The 14,569-nt window shown below is 48.6% G+C and overlaps 1 protein-coding gene across 1 annotated transcript in view; it reads left to right on the top strand.

The window, feature by feature from the left end:
- The window catches only part of IFT81 (intraflagellar transport 81), a 39,991-nt gene extending 29,624 nt beyond the window's left edge, over positions 1-10,367 (top strand). The window contains exons 12-18 of the mRNA XM_010150775.1: positions 479-607; positions 1,721-1,810; positions 2,786-2,872; positions 4,384-4,455; positions 4,549-4,634; positions 9,063-9,108; positions 10,072-10,367. Coding sequence (XP_010149077.1) covers positions 479-607; positions 1,721-1,810; positions 2,786-2,872; positions 4,384-4,455; positions 4,549-4,634; positions 9,063-9,108; positions 10,072-10,254 — 693 coding nt within the window. The 3' untranslated portion in view covers positions 10,255-10,367. The remainder of the gene's footprint in view (positions 1-478; positions 608-1,720; positions 1,811-2,785; positions 2,873-4,383; positions 4,456-4,548; positions 4,635-9,062; positions 9,109-10,071) is intronic.
- The last annotated feature ends 4,202 nt before the right edge of the window (positions 10,368-14,569 follow it).

The raw sequence follows: 14,569 nt of genomic DNA, 5'->3' as shown, positions 1-14,569 counted from the left end.
CCCTACACGCTTAATGAGCGAGCGCTGCTGACAGCCATCACATCAACATACAATTCAGTGGGAAATCTGTGTCGTGTAGTGCTAAAATTGGTAAGGTGGTGTTAGTATTGCTGTAACAAACACACTGTTTCAGTTTCCCGTGGCAGTTGTTTATAAAATAATTGGCTACATCTTCAGATTAAGCATCTGGATTTTACGCATGGAACTTCTTCAGCGCCTGGCCTAAAGCTCAGGTGACGCTGTGTTTCACGGGGCACCGATGACCAAGTGGTGTGTTCACAGCAGGTCGTTACCCTGCTGTACAGGCACCAGCAGAAGCATTTCTTGTCCCGGCAGGTAGATTATCGCTGGCCTTTAATAGAGACACGTTACAGCACTTCCCTTTTCCGCTGTCTTCCCTGCTTCGGCTCAGTGGATGGATTTGCTGTGTTACTCGGTTAACGGACTCATGTTTGGCATTTGATTTCTGTGTCTGCAGCAAGCTATTGAAGACAAGAAAGGTATTTCTGGATATAGTTACACCCAGGAGGAGCTGGAGAGAGTCTCCGCAGTGAAGAGTGAAATGGATGAGATGAAAGGCCGAACGCTGGATAACATGTCTGAAATGGTGATTGTTTTAAACCACTGTGTTTCCTCCATTTGCCTGTCTGGGTCCTCAACGTACAAATCCAAGTTTAATGGTTTTGTTTGGGTTTTTAATTTGCTTTGAATTGGTGTTTATATATATTTTAAAATATTTTCAGACAGTATAGGTCTGCAAAGGTGATTGTGAAAAAGTTCACAGAAGCGTGCGTTTCTTTTAATGTAGGACGAAGAAATTTAGAGTTATATATGTGCATCAAATCCCACTTCCCCCCCGTTCAGAAACATTAGGGGTATCAAGTCTTGTCCTCTTTGCTTTTTGACTTTCTTGTGGTTTCAGAAGTGGTTTCATAACTGTTCTTGCACATCATCTGAAAGAGATGCATGGTTTGAATCTTTAACGGAGTCCTTTTCTGAAATGTTGGTAAATCACTGGAGTTAAGCATTTGTCAAAAAAACACTTAGTATGACTAAAGACCTATATATCTTGTCTTTTGCTCTATAGTCTAATTTTATTGTCCTCAGATCTGCTGTGTTTTAACTTCCACGTAGCCATAGGAGCAAGAGAGAACTTGAATTTCCAATTTGAGCCTATTGCAAAAGAGCAAACAGCAAACCAGCATTCTTTGAAATCATGAGGGCACTTTTAAAATCAAGTGATATAATTGAAACAGAGTGACTTTCAAAACACCAGCTGGATCGAATTTGAATTTTCAGTGTGACTCTTTCAAAGTGGATCTGCTTCAGCATTTTCAAACCTCCTTTAACCTGTGCAGGTTGGCTGGGTTGTTTGCTTAAGGGTTTCTTCCTTCCTGCCAGCCCCCCTCTATGCAACTCCTCCATTTGCCCCTACTCCTCGAGCTTGGTGCCTGCCTTCTGCACTTCTCCATGCCCTTCCCAGTGGAAACCATGGGAGCAGAGCTTGTCCACTCGTGGCCGTGACCCCGTGGCAACCTGGGCTCTTCCTCTTTGGTAACTGACCCTCAGCTGATGTGATGTTATAGAGGTAGCTCAGGCCTCACTGCACGTTTTTTCTCTCCATACTTTGGTTTTCCTCTCTCTCTTTTCACATTCCTAATTCTGTAAACGTACTGCTGGCACCACGGTGTTGAGGTGTGTTATTGTGTCCCTCCTCCAGGTAAAAAAACTGAACGCGATGGTGGCGGAGAAGAAGGCAAGCCTGGCTCCCGTTATCAAAGAACTGAGACAGTTGCGGCAGAAGTGCCAGGTTAGCAGGAACGCTTCTCTCGTTCTCTGTAAATAACGGCAGAATCACAGGTCAGTCTAGTTACAGATCTCTGTAGTGCCCTACAAAGTCATAATCACCTCTGACGGAAAGCTGGAAATGTCACTGCTGACCCATTCTGCGTTGCAGCAGGCAACACAGAAAAGACTGGAATTGGTAAAAGCTGACGGTGCAGGCACAAAACCAGGCTGAAGACTTTGTCCTTTATGACAGGTTTCAAAAATCACTGCACCAGGGGAAAATTTAAAAAATCTTGGTTCAAAACCATGGGGAAGTCAGTTTTCAGGTCAGTTTCAGAGCTTTTTCTGCATCTCAGCACTAATGATCTCAATTAATGCTGCCCTTTTTAAATGATTGCAAGTAATATCTCATCCAAATAGTTGAACACATTGATCTACATCCTGTGTTATTCTGTAGGAGTGACAGACTTATCCATTTGTTTTCAAAATTTGATAGAGAGCTGAAGAAAAATGCCCTTCAGGCCCACAGCTGCCCTAAGCTGGCTCGTGGCCATGGACGTAGAGCTGTCCATTTATCTATCGACCGGATTTCCAGAAAACTTACTTCTAATGGCTCTATGAAAAGTGTCAGCAAAGGAAATCCAGTGAAGGCATTTGGGTACAATGGGAAAGCTGGCTTTTCCTAGGCAGCAAGCACGTTAATCCTTTCCCAGTGTCTGTGTGTTCTTGCGAACGCGGCCCTGTTGCCCTACCCCGCGAAAGCTGTGGCTGTGAAGGGAAAGTCTGCAGGCTGTGTTGTGGTGCATACAGCTGATCCTCCAGAATGCGAGTGGAGGCTGCTGGCTTCCCCCTGTGTAACAATACCCGTGGGCCTGCTAGTTTTATGTAAGTGTCTGTGCCTCTGCCAGTAGCCGAGGTTGGCGTGTGAGACCGACTGAGCGTCACGTCAGTCAACTGAAGATCTCATTTATGTACCCTCTCGCCCTTGTCACATCAGGAATTAACTCAAGAATGCGATGAAAAAAAGATCCAGTACGACAGTTGTGCAGCGGGGTTAGAGAGCAACCGCTCTGCTCTGGAACAGGTAAGATGCTCGTCCATGCAGATCAGTAAATGCTGTGCAGCACGTTACTCGCTGTGGTACAGTGTTTTCCCTGCCTTCCCTCTGGATATGGAAAGTACAAATCCACTTCCAGGTGGAAATGAGTCAGTGGTGATCCGCAGTGATGCGAATTGTGCCTGGAGCTGCTGAGGACGAGCTGCAGCCGCACACGGCTCCTGTTCTGAGTAGCAGCAGTGAGCCTAGTGGTACGTCAGTTCAGCCACCGACGTCTGGCTGTGGTTAGCAAGGGGACTGCAAAAGAAGATGCATCTGCCAGAGATCCTGCCGACCTAGGCTCTGTCTGTTGGGAAAGAACTAGACCGTAAAATAAGGAGTAATTTTATCCAGACAAATCTTTGTATGCGTTTAGCAGATTCGTTAAATTAGCAACCAGTCAATGGATAATTAATGCACTGAGATTGATGGCGAGGATGCTTCATGAAATGGGACTGTCTTGTACTCTTGCATGCAACAGGTTTTCACGACTGCAGCCAGGTAGGGACAGCTACGCGCTTGGGTGGGCGCAGCTTACGCAGGCCTTGAGCGATAGCGCTTTAGGAAGGGCGCTACTCAAACCAGCGCGATCCCTGCGGGTGGGGACAGCGTTAATACGTTTATGCAAATCCGCTTTGTCCCAGTAGGCCAGCTCCTGTGCATTTGGTCTGGAGAGGATTTTTCAAGGCTGTGCCCATGTAGGGAGTACGTTTCAAAACAAAAAAAGGCTTACATCTGAAGTGGGGGTGGATATACAGATCAATCTTTTCCTGCACTAAAAGTACATTTCTGTGGCTTAATCCAAGCAAAAGAATCCACAGGTGAACCTGCTGTGAAGTCCAGCTTCTGTAAGAACTGTTTCAGAACAGCAATCAAGGCTTCTTTCTTGGCAGACAGATCCTAGCCATCCAAGACACGATGGCCATCACACCCAGCGATGGACACGACTGTCCGCAAACTCTCGCCGTTGAACAGTAGAATTCAGTTTTCCAGCTGATGGTCTGATTCCATTTGGAGTATGAGGGGTTTCTGGTGTTGACCATTTAGAGATGGGACTAACCCACTACCTCTGTATGCCTCAACTTAACTGTTGATTGCTGATTAACATACTAGTAACACGCCTGTAGCTTCTAACGTTCGATTGCAGGTGTGTTCCAGGAAGTGCTTCTTCACAACCGTATTTAGCACTTCAGATGTGCTGTGGAACAAGAGTCTGGGCAGCACTTGTGACGTGTCTGGTAGAAGTCGGTCGTCAATAAACACCTATTAACAATCATTTAGCATCTCTAACTGACTGAAACTGCACATCTAAAAAATCACTTGTCTTCCACTTTATAATTTGGCCTTTAGAGAGCCTCTTATAAACATCTGGGCGGTTACCCGTTCAGCATCCATTATGCCCGTTTCTGTTACGGATGCTCATGGTTTAGTAGCAACATGGAGCGTCTCCTGCAGCCTTCCAGTTACATGTCCTTTGAAATCTTCTTCTTCCACTACAGGAAGTGAAAGGACTTCTTGAGGAGTGTGCTCAGGAGGAAAGCAACTACCGCTACGTTAACTGCATGAAACGGGTAAGATCACGAGAGGGACCAAATTGTTCACTGTGAAAGGAAGGAGGAATTACAATACATATGTATTTTTTAAAATTACGTATTTCTTGACAGAACCTAGAAATACAGCTGCAGCGTGCTAAGGAAGAAATGAAGGCGTACGTCTCCCCAGACCCTCAGGAGAGACGAAAGGCAATTCGGTGAGTATATCAACGTGTTTCCTCGGTGTTACCTTGAGAATATTCATAAATCGAGGCTGAAGTTAGGAATTTTCTCACTGGTATTTGAACTGGAGGAGTTCACCTGATAAATTTAGAAACACTCTAATAATCTAAAAATAAGCGTCTCAAATTCCAGCATATACTGCTGTAAACCTACGAGTTCTCTCAGGCATACCAGAAGATTTTCCCTTCCTGCTGGAGATTACAGCCCCCAGATAGCGGGTTTAACTTGCAGCCCCTGTTGGCACGAGCTCAGAGAGGCTGCGCTTCCGCGAGGTGCTGCAGGACGCGGCTCCGCCAGGCACCGCGCCTCCGCCGAGCTGCCCCCAGGCTCCGGCGTGCGGGGCTAGGAGGTCCAACACCTCTCGGGGAGCACCAGGTGCTGCCCGCGATTCCGGCCATTTCTCGCGCGTCTGCTCTCCTGCAGGTAGGACAGCTGTCCCTGCCGCCGGTGCAGGGTGGCACACGCAGCCGAAATGCCCTTGGTTTTGCCCCTGCTGGCAGCTCTTGCTGGAGGTGGAACGAGGACTGTTCTGCACCATCACACTAACCTTCCTCTTCACGCTTGGTGTCACCGCAGTGTCAGGACAGTTGCTCTGTCCAGTGGGTGTTTGCAGGACACCTTTCCCGGGGAGGGAGAGCAGCAGAAAAGGTCATGAACTGAGCTGCTGCTGATACTAGTTTTGGGTAGTTTTCCATTTTAAATGATGCTGTCCTGCCAGGGATGGAAATGCTTTCTGAGAAGGAGATATTTCAGCTTAATCATCTGTGCTGAGAAGCCTAGATGTTACCATCTCGTACAGGTTATTTTTTTCCACTTTAAGTATCCAGTTTAAAATTTTGTACCTGTTCAGTCTTGTAACACACTATAAAAGCTGAAACAAAACACAGGCAACAACGTCACCAAGGTGGTTCAGCCCCACCAAAATTAACCATCAGGAAAATCCAAACCAAAACATTTTTAACTTTCATTTGGTCAAAGTGTCAACATTTTGTTCTGGTTTTTATTCTACATAATCACTTTTTTCCAAAATTCCAGAATTTTGCATGAAATAGAAATTCCGTTTTCCAGCTGGTTTTAGCTTTGTCTCCCCAAAATTTCTTGGATCCTGTCAAGAAAATAAGCTGGAATTGTTGTCGCCGCTTTTACAAAGTGGTCCTTGCCTTTCCCACCATATTATTTCTCAGTCATGGAAATATTTATCAACACCGTAGCTTTAACAGCAGCAGCTCTGCCTCATCCCTCTCCCAGTCTGCATCCATCAGCATTCCTGCAGTTGCTGTTACTGCTTAGGCTTTAACAAGCCACAGCACTAGAATTCCTTGGTGTGAGGCCTCTCATTAGACTTCTGCGTCCGCATTTCAGCAACGGGGCAGCTCATTGCTTGCGACCCGTGCAGTCGGTCATGTCCGAGCTGCAGTTCCGGCACAGCCTGCTGTGCAACGTGCCAAAATGCTTCGCGGAATTGTCCCATTCACAAAACCAGTTAAAACCATGACTGAGTGGCAGAGCTGCTTAACCCGGTAATTAATAATCATTCTACATTCCGTTTGAGGGTTTCAGACCATCCAGCATGCTGCCACTGCAGCGGGAAAAGGGAACCAGTCATTGTCTCTCACTTCTCAAAGGAGGTGGAAAAACAAGCTAATTTCCCGAGATATCTGTCCTCTTAGGACTTTTTAACTGTCAGAATGATTGCTGCAGCAGTAGTAGCAGGGAGGGAAGCACCCTTAGGCTGTACGTGTAATCATCATTCCGGATCACCGGAGGCCGTTCACTCCGTGTGCAGCCGAGTGCAAAAGGGCAGCCGTTGACCACTCAGATTTTATGGGCTCTGGAACAGGGCCATCAGCAGGGAGAGTGACATGTCAGACCGAGTGAGAAAACTCCAGGGATTCCCTCAGGAGACACTGAGAGATGAGGTCGTCTTCCTCCATCGCATCCTCCACCACCTACAAGTTGTCCCGACACGCTGGTGTTGGGGGAGGCAGAGATCACTCGGACACGCAGGGCTGCGTCAGTGTCCATCCCGAGGGCCTTCTGCCAGGATCTGAGGCGTGGAAGTGTTCAAACAGTGCATAGCAAACACTGTAGGAACCACAGAGCAAGGAAGGAATCAAAACTACCAGTGGTAGGGTCGAAGAAGAAAAGGACGAGGAGATGGAGTGTGGTGTGAGTGGAGGCTGAGAAGCCTCTTATTCCACCTCAGACGATAAGGGAAGGCTGTGGGAAATGGATTTATCTAACGAAAGACGACGGGACAGCAAAATAAAGCAGAAGGCTGAAGAGAGATGTGGCTGTGAGATAAATCTTAGCGGTGGTGTGAATTCACCAGCTGAAAGGCAAGGCAGCTCAGCCGAGCGGCTGAGGAAACGTGGCTCAGACGGCGGGCGCCGGCCGTTACGGCCTCGCAGGGAAGGGTAGGGTTGGAGTTCACCCACTGAGGCCGAGCAAAACCAGCTCCAACCCCAGTCCCTGTGAACTGAGCGTCCGCGGTGTGCGGCTTGGCGCTGACGAGCCGTCAAAGCCAAGCGCTGGCACGCAGCGCGAGTCCAGCCATGCCATTCCAGGTATGGCGAGGGGAATGCGAACGGAGCGTTACCACCCTCCGCTGTCCCCGATTCACTTGCGACTGGTGGGCACACAAGCTGGGGAAACGATCCCTCTCACGGTGACTGTACACATTTTTGACCTTCTGTAGGAGGTCACAGACCCCTCGCATTTAGGTGAATTACAGAGAAGTAGAATATTGGGATCTTTGCAAAATGTGAAAATGAGATGAAGCATGTTTTTCTAGACATCCCTGTAGAACGTGGATGTAGTTTTCAGCCGGCACTGGAATGTAAATGGAGTAAAAATGAACCATAAATAGAACAGCACTTTCCTAACAACGTATTGAACAAAAAATGTCTTAATTCCAACCCTCTTTCTGGAATATAAACTCTCTGTTCCGTGCAGTCATTTCTTAGGAATGTGAAAAGTTAATTTTCTTCTCTAAAAATAGAAAGTGGGGGGTTATTTAATGGAGTTATGAAGTTGCATTCTTTCCAGTCATCATTCTAAATAGTAAAGAAAAACTTGCTAGGAAAGACATCTGATCTGAGGATTACTTTGAAAGAAAAAAAAAAAGGACATTCCTGAGGCCAGATGTGTGTGAACATCTGCTGCGGGCTAGGGGGAATGGGCTGGTGTGGTGAGGATTGCTGGGGTCCGCGGTGCTTGGTGCAGCCTCGAGACGGCCCCGCCTTGTCCCAGTGAGAACCGTCGTGGAGCGAGGGCCAATAAACCGATCCGGCTTCATTCCTTGAGCGTCCCTTCGGCAGGCAGCGTGGCAGGCAGGAGCAGGTGGCCGGGGGCCCGAGGGCTCCCGTCGAAAGCCCGGAGCACCGGGTATAAGGAATACAGGAAACGCGATGCCTTGGTTCTACGCGGCTGCTCACCACGCTCTACCACACCATCGGGCTCTGGTGTCGCGACGGCTGATAGTTCTTTCTGGAAATCAGGATTTCCCTGTGCAATGTCTTCCTACCCTGAACATCAGAAAAATGGGGAATTTGGAAAAGCTCTTTAGATGAGTGGGTTGTTCTGTGTTCCGGTAGCAAACACTCAACCTCTAAGTGTACCTGTAAATAATAGGTATTTCTTTTTTCAAGTGAATCAGTGAAAAGCCTTTACTGTCACGCTGCAAACAGACGACAGCGAGTGCCCAGGAGCGAGTCTGAACCCTGCGGTTCTGCTGCGCGTCGTCTGTCATCGGGTTTCACGTAGCAAGTTTGAACGCGATCCTACCACTTGTTACAGACAAAGGTGCACAGCCAAGATTTTTAATAATGAATGTCAAGAGTTACGCTTCTAAGCCTATATTTAGGCACCTAAATGTGACGGCTGTTTTCTGAAAGTGAGGAACACTCAGCGGTTCCATCGCAGTCCTTGCATGTGTCGAACCCGGGGTGAAAGGCTGTTCCCCTTCGCTCCTGTGTTTTCCCACCCATCCTGACGCTACAGCCACAGCCGTTAAGGGCCGTGGATTTGCGAACAGACGCTCGTACCGCAGCGGCCACTGGCTAAGCCCGGCATGTCTCCGTGACAAATGCACTATTAAAAAGGGATCAGGTATGGCTTCTCTGAAATGATCTGGCCGTTGTCTTCAAGCTGGAAGGAGCAGCAATCAGGCCTCCTCCAAAAATGTGACAGAACTTGCCCAGCATCACTTCCCAGCTGAGAAAATCAGAGAGATCTGATGCCAGGGGCTGTGTTGTCCGATGACAGAAAGGCCCCTTCGTGCTTCTTCTGCCTCATTTATGACCCTCCCAATACCTTCAGAATTCTCTGCATTGGCATCGCCATCCTGTCCTGTCCATCGAACCCAATGAAATCCTAACAGTGTTATCTTGTGTTTCCTTTAGAGAACAGTATACACGAATGATCCTTGAACAAGAGAACCTTGGGAAGGTAGGAACGAGGTCTTTACCTTCTAAAAACATTGCAAGGTTTGTGTTTTCGTGGGGCTTATGACCAAGGGCTGTGGTCAGTCTTTTATAAAAAGCATGTTGCAGCCTACAAAGAAAATTCCATTACTGCTGGCATGGGTAACTGATACCCCGAAGAGAGGTCGTGCTCGCTCTTCGGGGCTTGGTTTCCTGCGGCGTACAGCATGAGCCGCTGTAAACGATAGTCAGACAGCTTAACGCGAGGGCACGTTCCCCGAAAACCATTTGGATAAGAAACTGAAGCAGGGGCATCGCACCCGCTGCCAGTTCACATTTGATGTTGTATATAAAGCAACCCGTTGAAGACAATAAATTTTGAGCCTGTCAGCCTTATCGCCATTATCAAAGGCCAGGGGATCGTCAGCGCTGCGGCGTTAAACAAAAGCCGTTGTCCGGTTTTCCTCTTGTCCGAAGCTGAGGTCAGCAGGACGCGGTTAGGCTTACCCACTCACACTGAACTGCTCTCTTTTGTTAGTTTGCCTCTTAAGAGGCAGCCTGGGAGCACTTTTTACAGCTTTGGGCTGCCACTCCTCATAATCAGTTTAATTGAAAAACATGAATTTCAGGTTTATAATATGATATGAATGCTTTGCCGGTTGGGTTTATAATATGATGATATGAATGCTTTGCAGGTTGCAGCTTGGTACGGCACGAGCTCAGTGTGGAAGCACTTGGATTTAGCGTAACCTCTCAATCAGAGAAGACTCGTTCAGCCAGTTTAAAGTCACTGGACTAATTGTCGGTCCGTGCAGAGATCCGAGCCCCAGGGGTTCATGCGTTTGTTGCTTGCAGGGAGTGTCACCAACCTGAACAAAACCCCGTTTCGGTGGCATGTGAAGAGCTTTGTCGTTCCAAGCTGCCTTTGTAAGCATTTCTTGTCATGTAGAACTGTTCCAGGAATCTAATCTTTTTCTGTTTTTAACAGAAATTACGTGAGAAGCAGAAAGTTGTACGGGAAAGTCACGGGCCAAATATGAAGCAAATGAAAATGTGGCAGGATTTTGAGCAGTTAATGGAATGTAAGAGAGAATGTTTTCTGAAACAACAGAATCAAACAGCCATTGGTCAAGTCATCCAGGAAGGAGGTAAAGACAGGCTTGTGTTATGAATTCTTCCTTCTGGATGCCAAGATAAAGCAGGAAGACAGTGTGGTGGCTTCTGGAAGGTAACCCCTTACTCAATACTGTCATGATCTTTGTTGTACGTTATCTGGTTGTGGTGGCTAAAGAAAGAGAGAAACTGCCGCTCTGCGGAGCGTTTCCTCCACTCTTTCAGTGACAGCCTAGTGTGGTTGGAAAGATCTGTCACGGGACCTGCGCTCGGACAAACCGCATCGTCAGTCTTTGTTTTACACGGCTGGGAATGGCACGCATCTGCAGGGAGATCAAAGGAGGAGAGATCCTTCTCCAGGGTCACGGAAAACCTACGTAATTGCTCTGCTCCTTATTCTGTATCACTAAGGTTATGCTTCTGCAAGGCCTGGGACGTGATATTGTGTAATTGTGGCCCTCCTGGCTTGGTCCTCTCCTTCCCTATTGTCTTTACTCACCTAGCGTGACTGGCAGGAACGGAGCCGCCTTCAGACCTTGCCTGCACGCTCCTAGTCTCGCTCTCCTGGCACAGCTGAATTAAACCGAGTGTGCTTCCAGGAGACAGTTCACAGCTGCAGCGTCAGGAGTAGGTTCTGAGAACAGTCACTTGGATTCTGAGCTTTTCCCATTATCTTTTGTGGTTGTTTTTAATGTCTTTTTCTTGCACGTGAACCTTCTTCTCATTTTTAACGAGTCGCCCGTGCGGAAGTGTGAACGGTGGTCGACTAAAGGCTTTCTCCACTGAGGACATCTTGTGCTGGTTTGGCTGTGCAGTGCGCCTTCAAGCACTTTTGCTGCCCAGAGAGGGTTGTCCCGGGGATGGAGGGTTATCAGTGGACATAGGTACAGCGTGGGGGTTCGGGCACACGCCGGGGTACGCGCAGCAGGTAGGCAGGCAAAGCTGCCTTGTCCTCCGGCCCGCGAGCCACGGGCAACTGTCTCTGCCCTCACAGCTGCCCTGGGAGGCCAGAACTCTCGCTAGTTGTCTTCGGCCCCGTGGCGTATTGAATTTCTGCATAGGGTTGGGGTGGTTTTAGTTTTTCCTGCCTGAACTAGAATGTCTTCTCAGGACATCAAAAATAATTTTGCTTTCTTTGGTACCCAACTATGAGATCTGCTGTTTGCTGTATCGAGAGAGTATGATACTTGTAGAGTCCCTAGTTCTTTGCCTTAAATACCTTTGCTCACAGAGCTAAAATAAAACCCGACAACGATGTTTTGACTGCATGCCCTCCTCTTTTTTTACATTTCTTAGGTGAAAGAAGGTAAATTGTTAGTGACAAGTAGCTTGCTGGGCCACAGGAAAAGGGTTTGCATGGGTCATTTAATGAAATAAACGTCAGGTGCCCCCAAAACGCTCAAAACTTAGCGTACGTGTAAGGAGTGGGTCTGAGATCCGTAGGACACCCTCACCAAGCCCTCCCACGCTGCGGAATAGCTGAAGCTTGTCTTTCTCAACAGCTGCACACTAATCTGTCGCAGGACGAGGAGGAGCAGCACGTTCTGCTCTACGCACGTGTTCGGCGAGTGTGGAAGGAAGGCCGTGGCGTAGGATCAGGCACAGGTAGCAGCCGGGGCGGGGAGAACGTGCTGCACGGCCACCAGGCGCTGCCTGTGGGAGCTCCTTGCTCTCCACGCAGCAGGAGAGCGGGCCCCAGGAAGGCACAGAAGGGAGGGATCCTTCAGCGGGAGAGCTTGGGAACAGGACACACAGACCGTTTAGGGTGGGCAGAGCCATTTCCAGAGACACTATCAGCACTGTGCTTGCGTACCTCACCCGCCTGGCACCGCAGGGCCCGCTGAGCCCGGGGCCACGGGAGTCGCTTACCTTCCAGAGGGGGTGGTGCCGAATGCTGGCCAGCAACGGTGACGTAACGCACGCGGCACGATCGGGACCTGCCGGAAACATGGGATACTCACCAAAAATGGACACCTGGGTTACTTAGGAATCAGCTCGCGGTTCAGGGTCACCAGACAGGGCGGGGAGAACCGGGGTTGGAAGTCCAAAACTTGAACAAGACCCTAGAAACCCTATTTGACTAGACCATTTATGCAAAGAGGGATTACACGGGTTACCTTGCTGCCCGGGAAACAGCACTGCTTTGGGAAGTCATAGCCGTGATGGAGAGTGAGATGGAGTATAATAATTTTCTGTTTTTCTGTTCAGAGTTACCCTAAAAATAGTTCATCTGTCGTCTTTGTACAACAGTTTATTGCTAGTTACTCAAAGATGACGTGATTGTTGTTCTGATGTGATTAGTGTTCTGTCATTTGTGCTGCACCGAGAAAGGGCACGCAGATTACACACTGCGGCAGCAGCAAAATGACTTTGAGATGGAGCAGAAAATCATAATAACTGTTATGAAAAGAAAATTGGAAAAACTCAAAGGCTATTTTTAGCTTTTTATACAAGTGGACATTTAACAAACGCAGCTCTAATGGATTCTGTTTGCTGGCTTTTCCACCACGTTCACAATTTGATGGGAATGTTGAAAATCTTTGAATTTCAATTTTATCTTTACTTCCTAACTTGCAACAAAAAGGCCCCTTCCAATTTACCTTGTCGTTAGTAACAGCCTAGCTGCTTAACTGATAAGATGAAACACGCCATGTGGGAAAAGACCTGCCTCTCGCTTGTGAAGATCCAAAGAAATCCAAAATGTGCGTAGCTAGAGCTGGGGCTCCAGCACTCACCCGCTTCTTCCGGCCAGCACGCTGCTCCGCGCAGTCACGCATGAGCAGCAGCCAGCTTTGCAGAAGGCTTCTCCTTATCCTTACCCAGCGCCGGATGAGGAAGGGTTCCAGCTGTACACCGACTGAAGTATCCCGCAGGTTGGCATTATTTGGTGATGTTGACTTCGGTTGTCCCCAGGGCTACAGGACCCGAGAGGTGAGGTGGTCACCGGTGTGAGGAACTGGCATGGCAAAGAGCACACCTACGGCGTTACAGGACCAGTCGTTCTACCCCCTGGGGATCCGATTATTTTGTGTCAGTGGTACCATTTCACTTCCATTTGAACCATAACTGATAAATGTTCTTAGACTTCCCTAAGTAACCCAAGTCTAGCATTACTTGTCTGTCGTTACTGGCATGGGTATGGCTGCTCATGAAGTCATGTGCACAGAGTTGCCCTCGAGCACGGACGTTAGGCCCGGCTGTCGTGTTGATACGTTTAAATATCCTGATTTCCAGAGCTTTCTTAGGGAGATTTTCCTACGGCGTGATGCTGCTGGCTGCTATAAACCGCAGCGCAGCGGAAGTGTTTAGCAAGAGTTCCGTGCCTAGAGAGTGTCCTCATGATGCTCTGATGAATAAGCACGGGTAGCATAGGACGCAATAAGCAATCTAAGATGCTCTCCGAGTGACTGGCTGGTTCGGGGACAGGAGATGAGGTATGGAGCTGCGTCTCCTTCGCTCGTCATTTCACGTCTGGCCCAGAGCAGTGGCGGAAAGCTCGCTGCCAGCTAACTACCTGTCGGCAGCAAGGGATCTGTGCAGAGCCACTCGGCGCTGGCAGTCCAATCCCTGCCTCACCAGCCTGGCAGCGCTGGGCGAGCCTGGAGCCAGCTTCCACGTGAGGGCAGACGGATGTATCGCTGAAGGTGCAAGGAGACGAAGTGCTGTCACCCAGAAGGTGTCACTGTGGGAGAAAGGTCACGACACCCTGACACAGTGGAGTGGGAAAGCGGTTATTCCATCACCTTGCACCTGGATAAGGAGAGCGCGGATGCTCACGGATTTGGTTTCTCCTTGGTCCCGCATTTGCCCGGATTTTGATGAAAAACCTGGACTCCCCGTGCACATGTGCCCCGTGTTACTGTTCGGGCAGAAGGGCTCCTGCCGCTAAGTCTTCAGCTGCCTTCCTCCGCAGGCTGTAGTGGAGGCAGAGCCGACGTTTTCATGGAGATGCCGGTGTTCCGGTGAGGAAGTATTACCCGAATCAACAATTTTATCAGAAGGTACCACCTGCCTGGGCAACACCCAACTGGGGAGTTGTTTTTTAACAATCAGAATGACCTATTTCCAGCTTGTTTAAAGAGTTATTTAAATTCTCAGCATGAATTGAAAACCAGTTCTCCAGATTCTTGGTGTTTCTGCGGTGTTAGTTCCACAGGAGCAGCTTCCCAGCTCCCAGGGCAATCTGTTCTATCCCAAGGTCGCTGGGTGAAAAGGGCATTTTTCACAATTGCATGACACTGATCTTCATGATTCTGGTTCACGGACACAAACCCGCTGTGAGCTGCTGCGCCACGGCGATGTCAAACTCCGTGAGGAGCTCTGCTGCTAGGGGGGCAGCAGACACATTCCAAGTAATCCACAGGAACTGTGAG

Source organism: Eurypyga helias, unplaced genomic scaffold (assembly GCF_000690775.1).
Source record: "Eurypyga helias isolate BGI_N326 unplaced genomic scaffold, ASM69077v1 scaffold33474, whole genome shotgun sequence".
Taxonomy (NCBI): domain Eukaryota; kingdom Metazoa; phylum Chordata; class Aves; order Eurypygiformes; family Eurypygidae; genus Eurypyga; species Eurypyga helias.
This window is presented reverse-complemented; position numbering and strand designations above follow the sequence as displayed.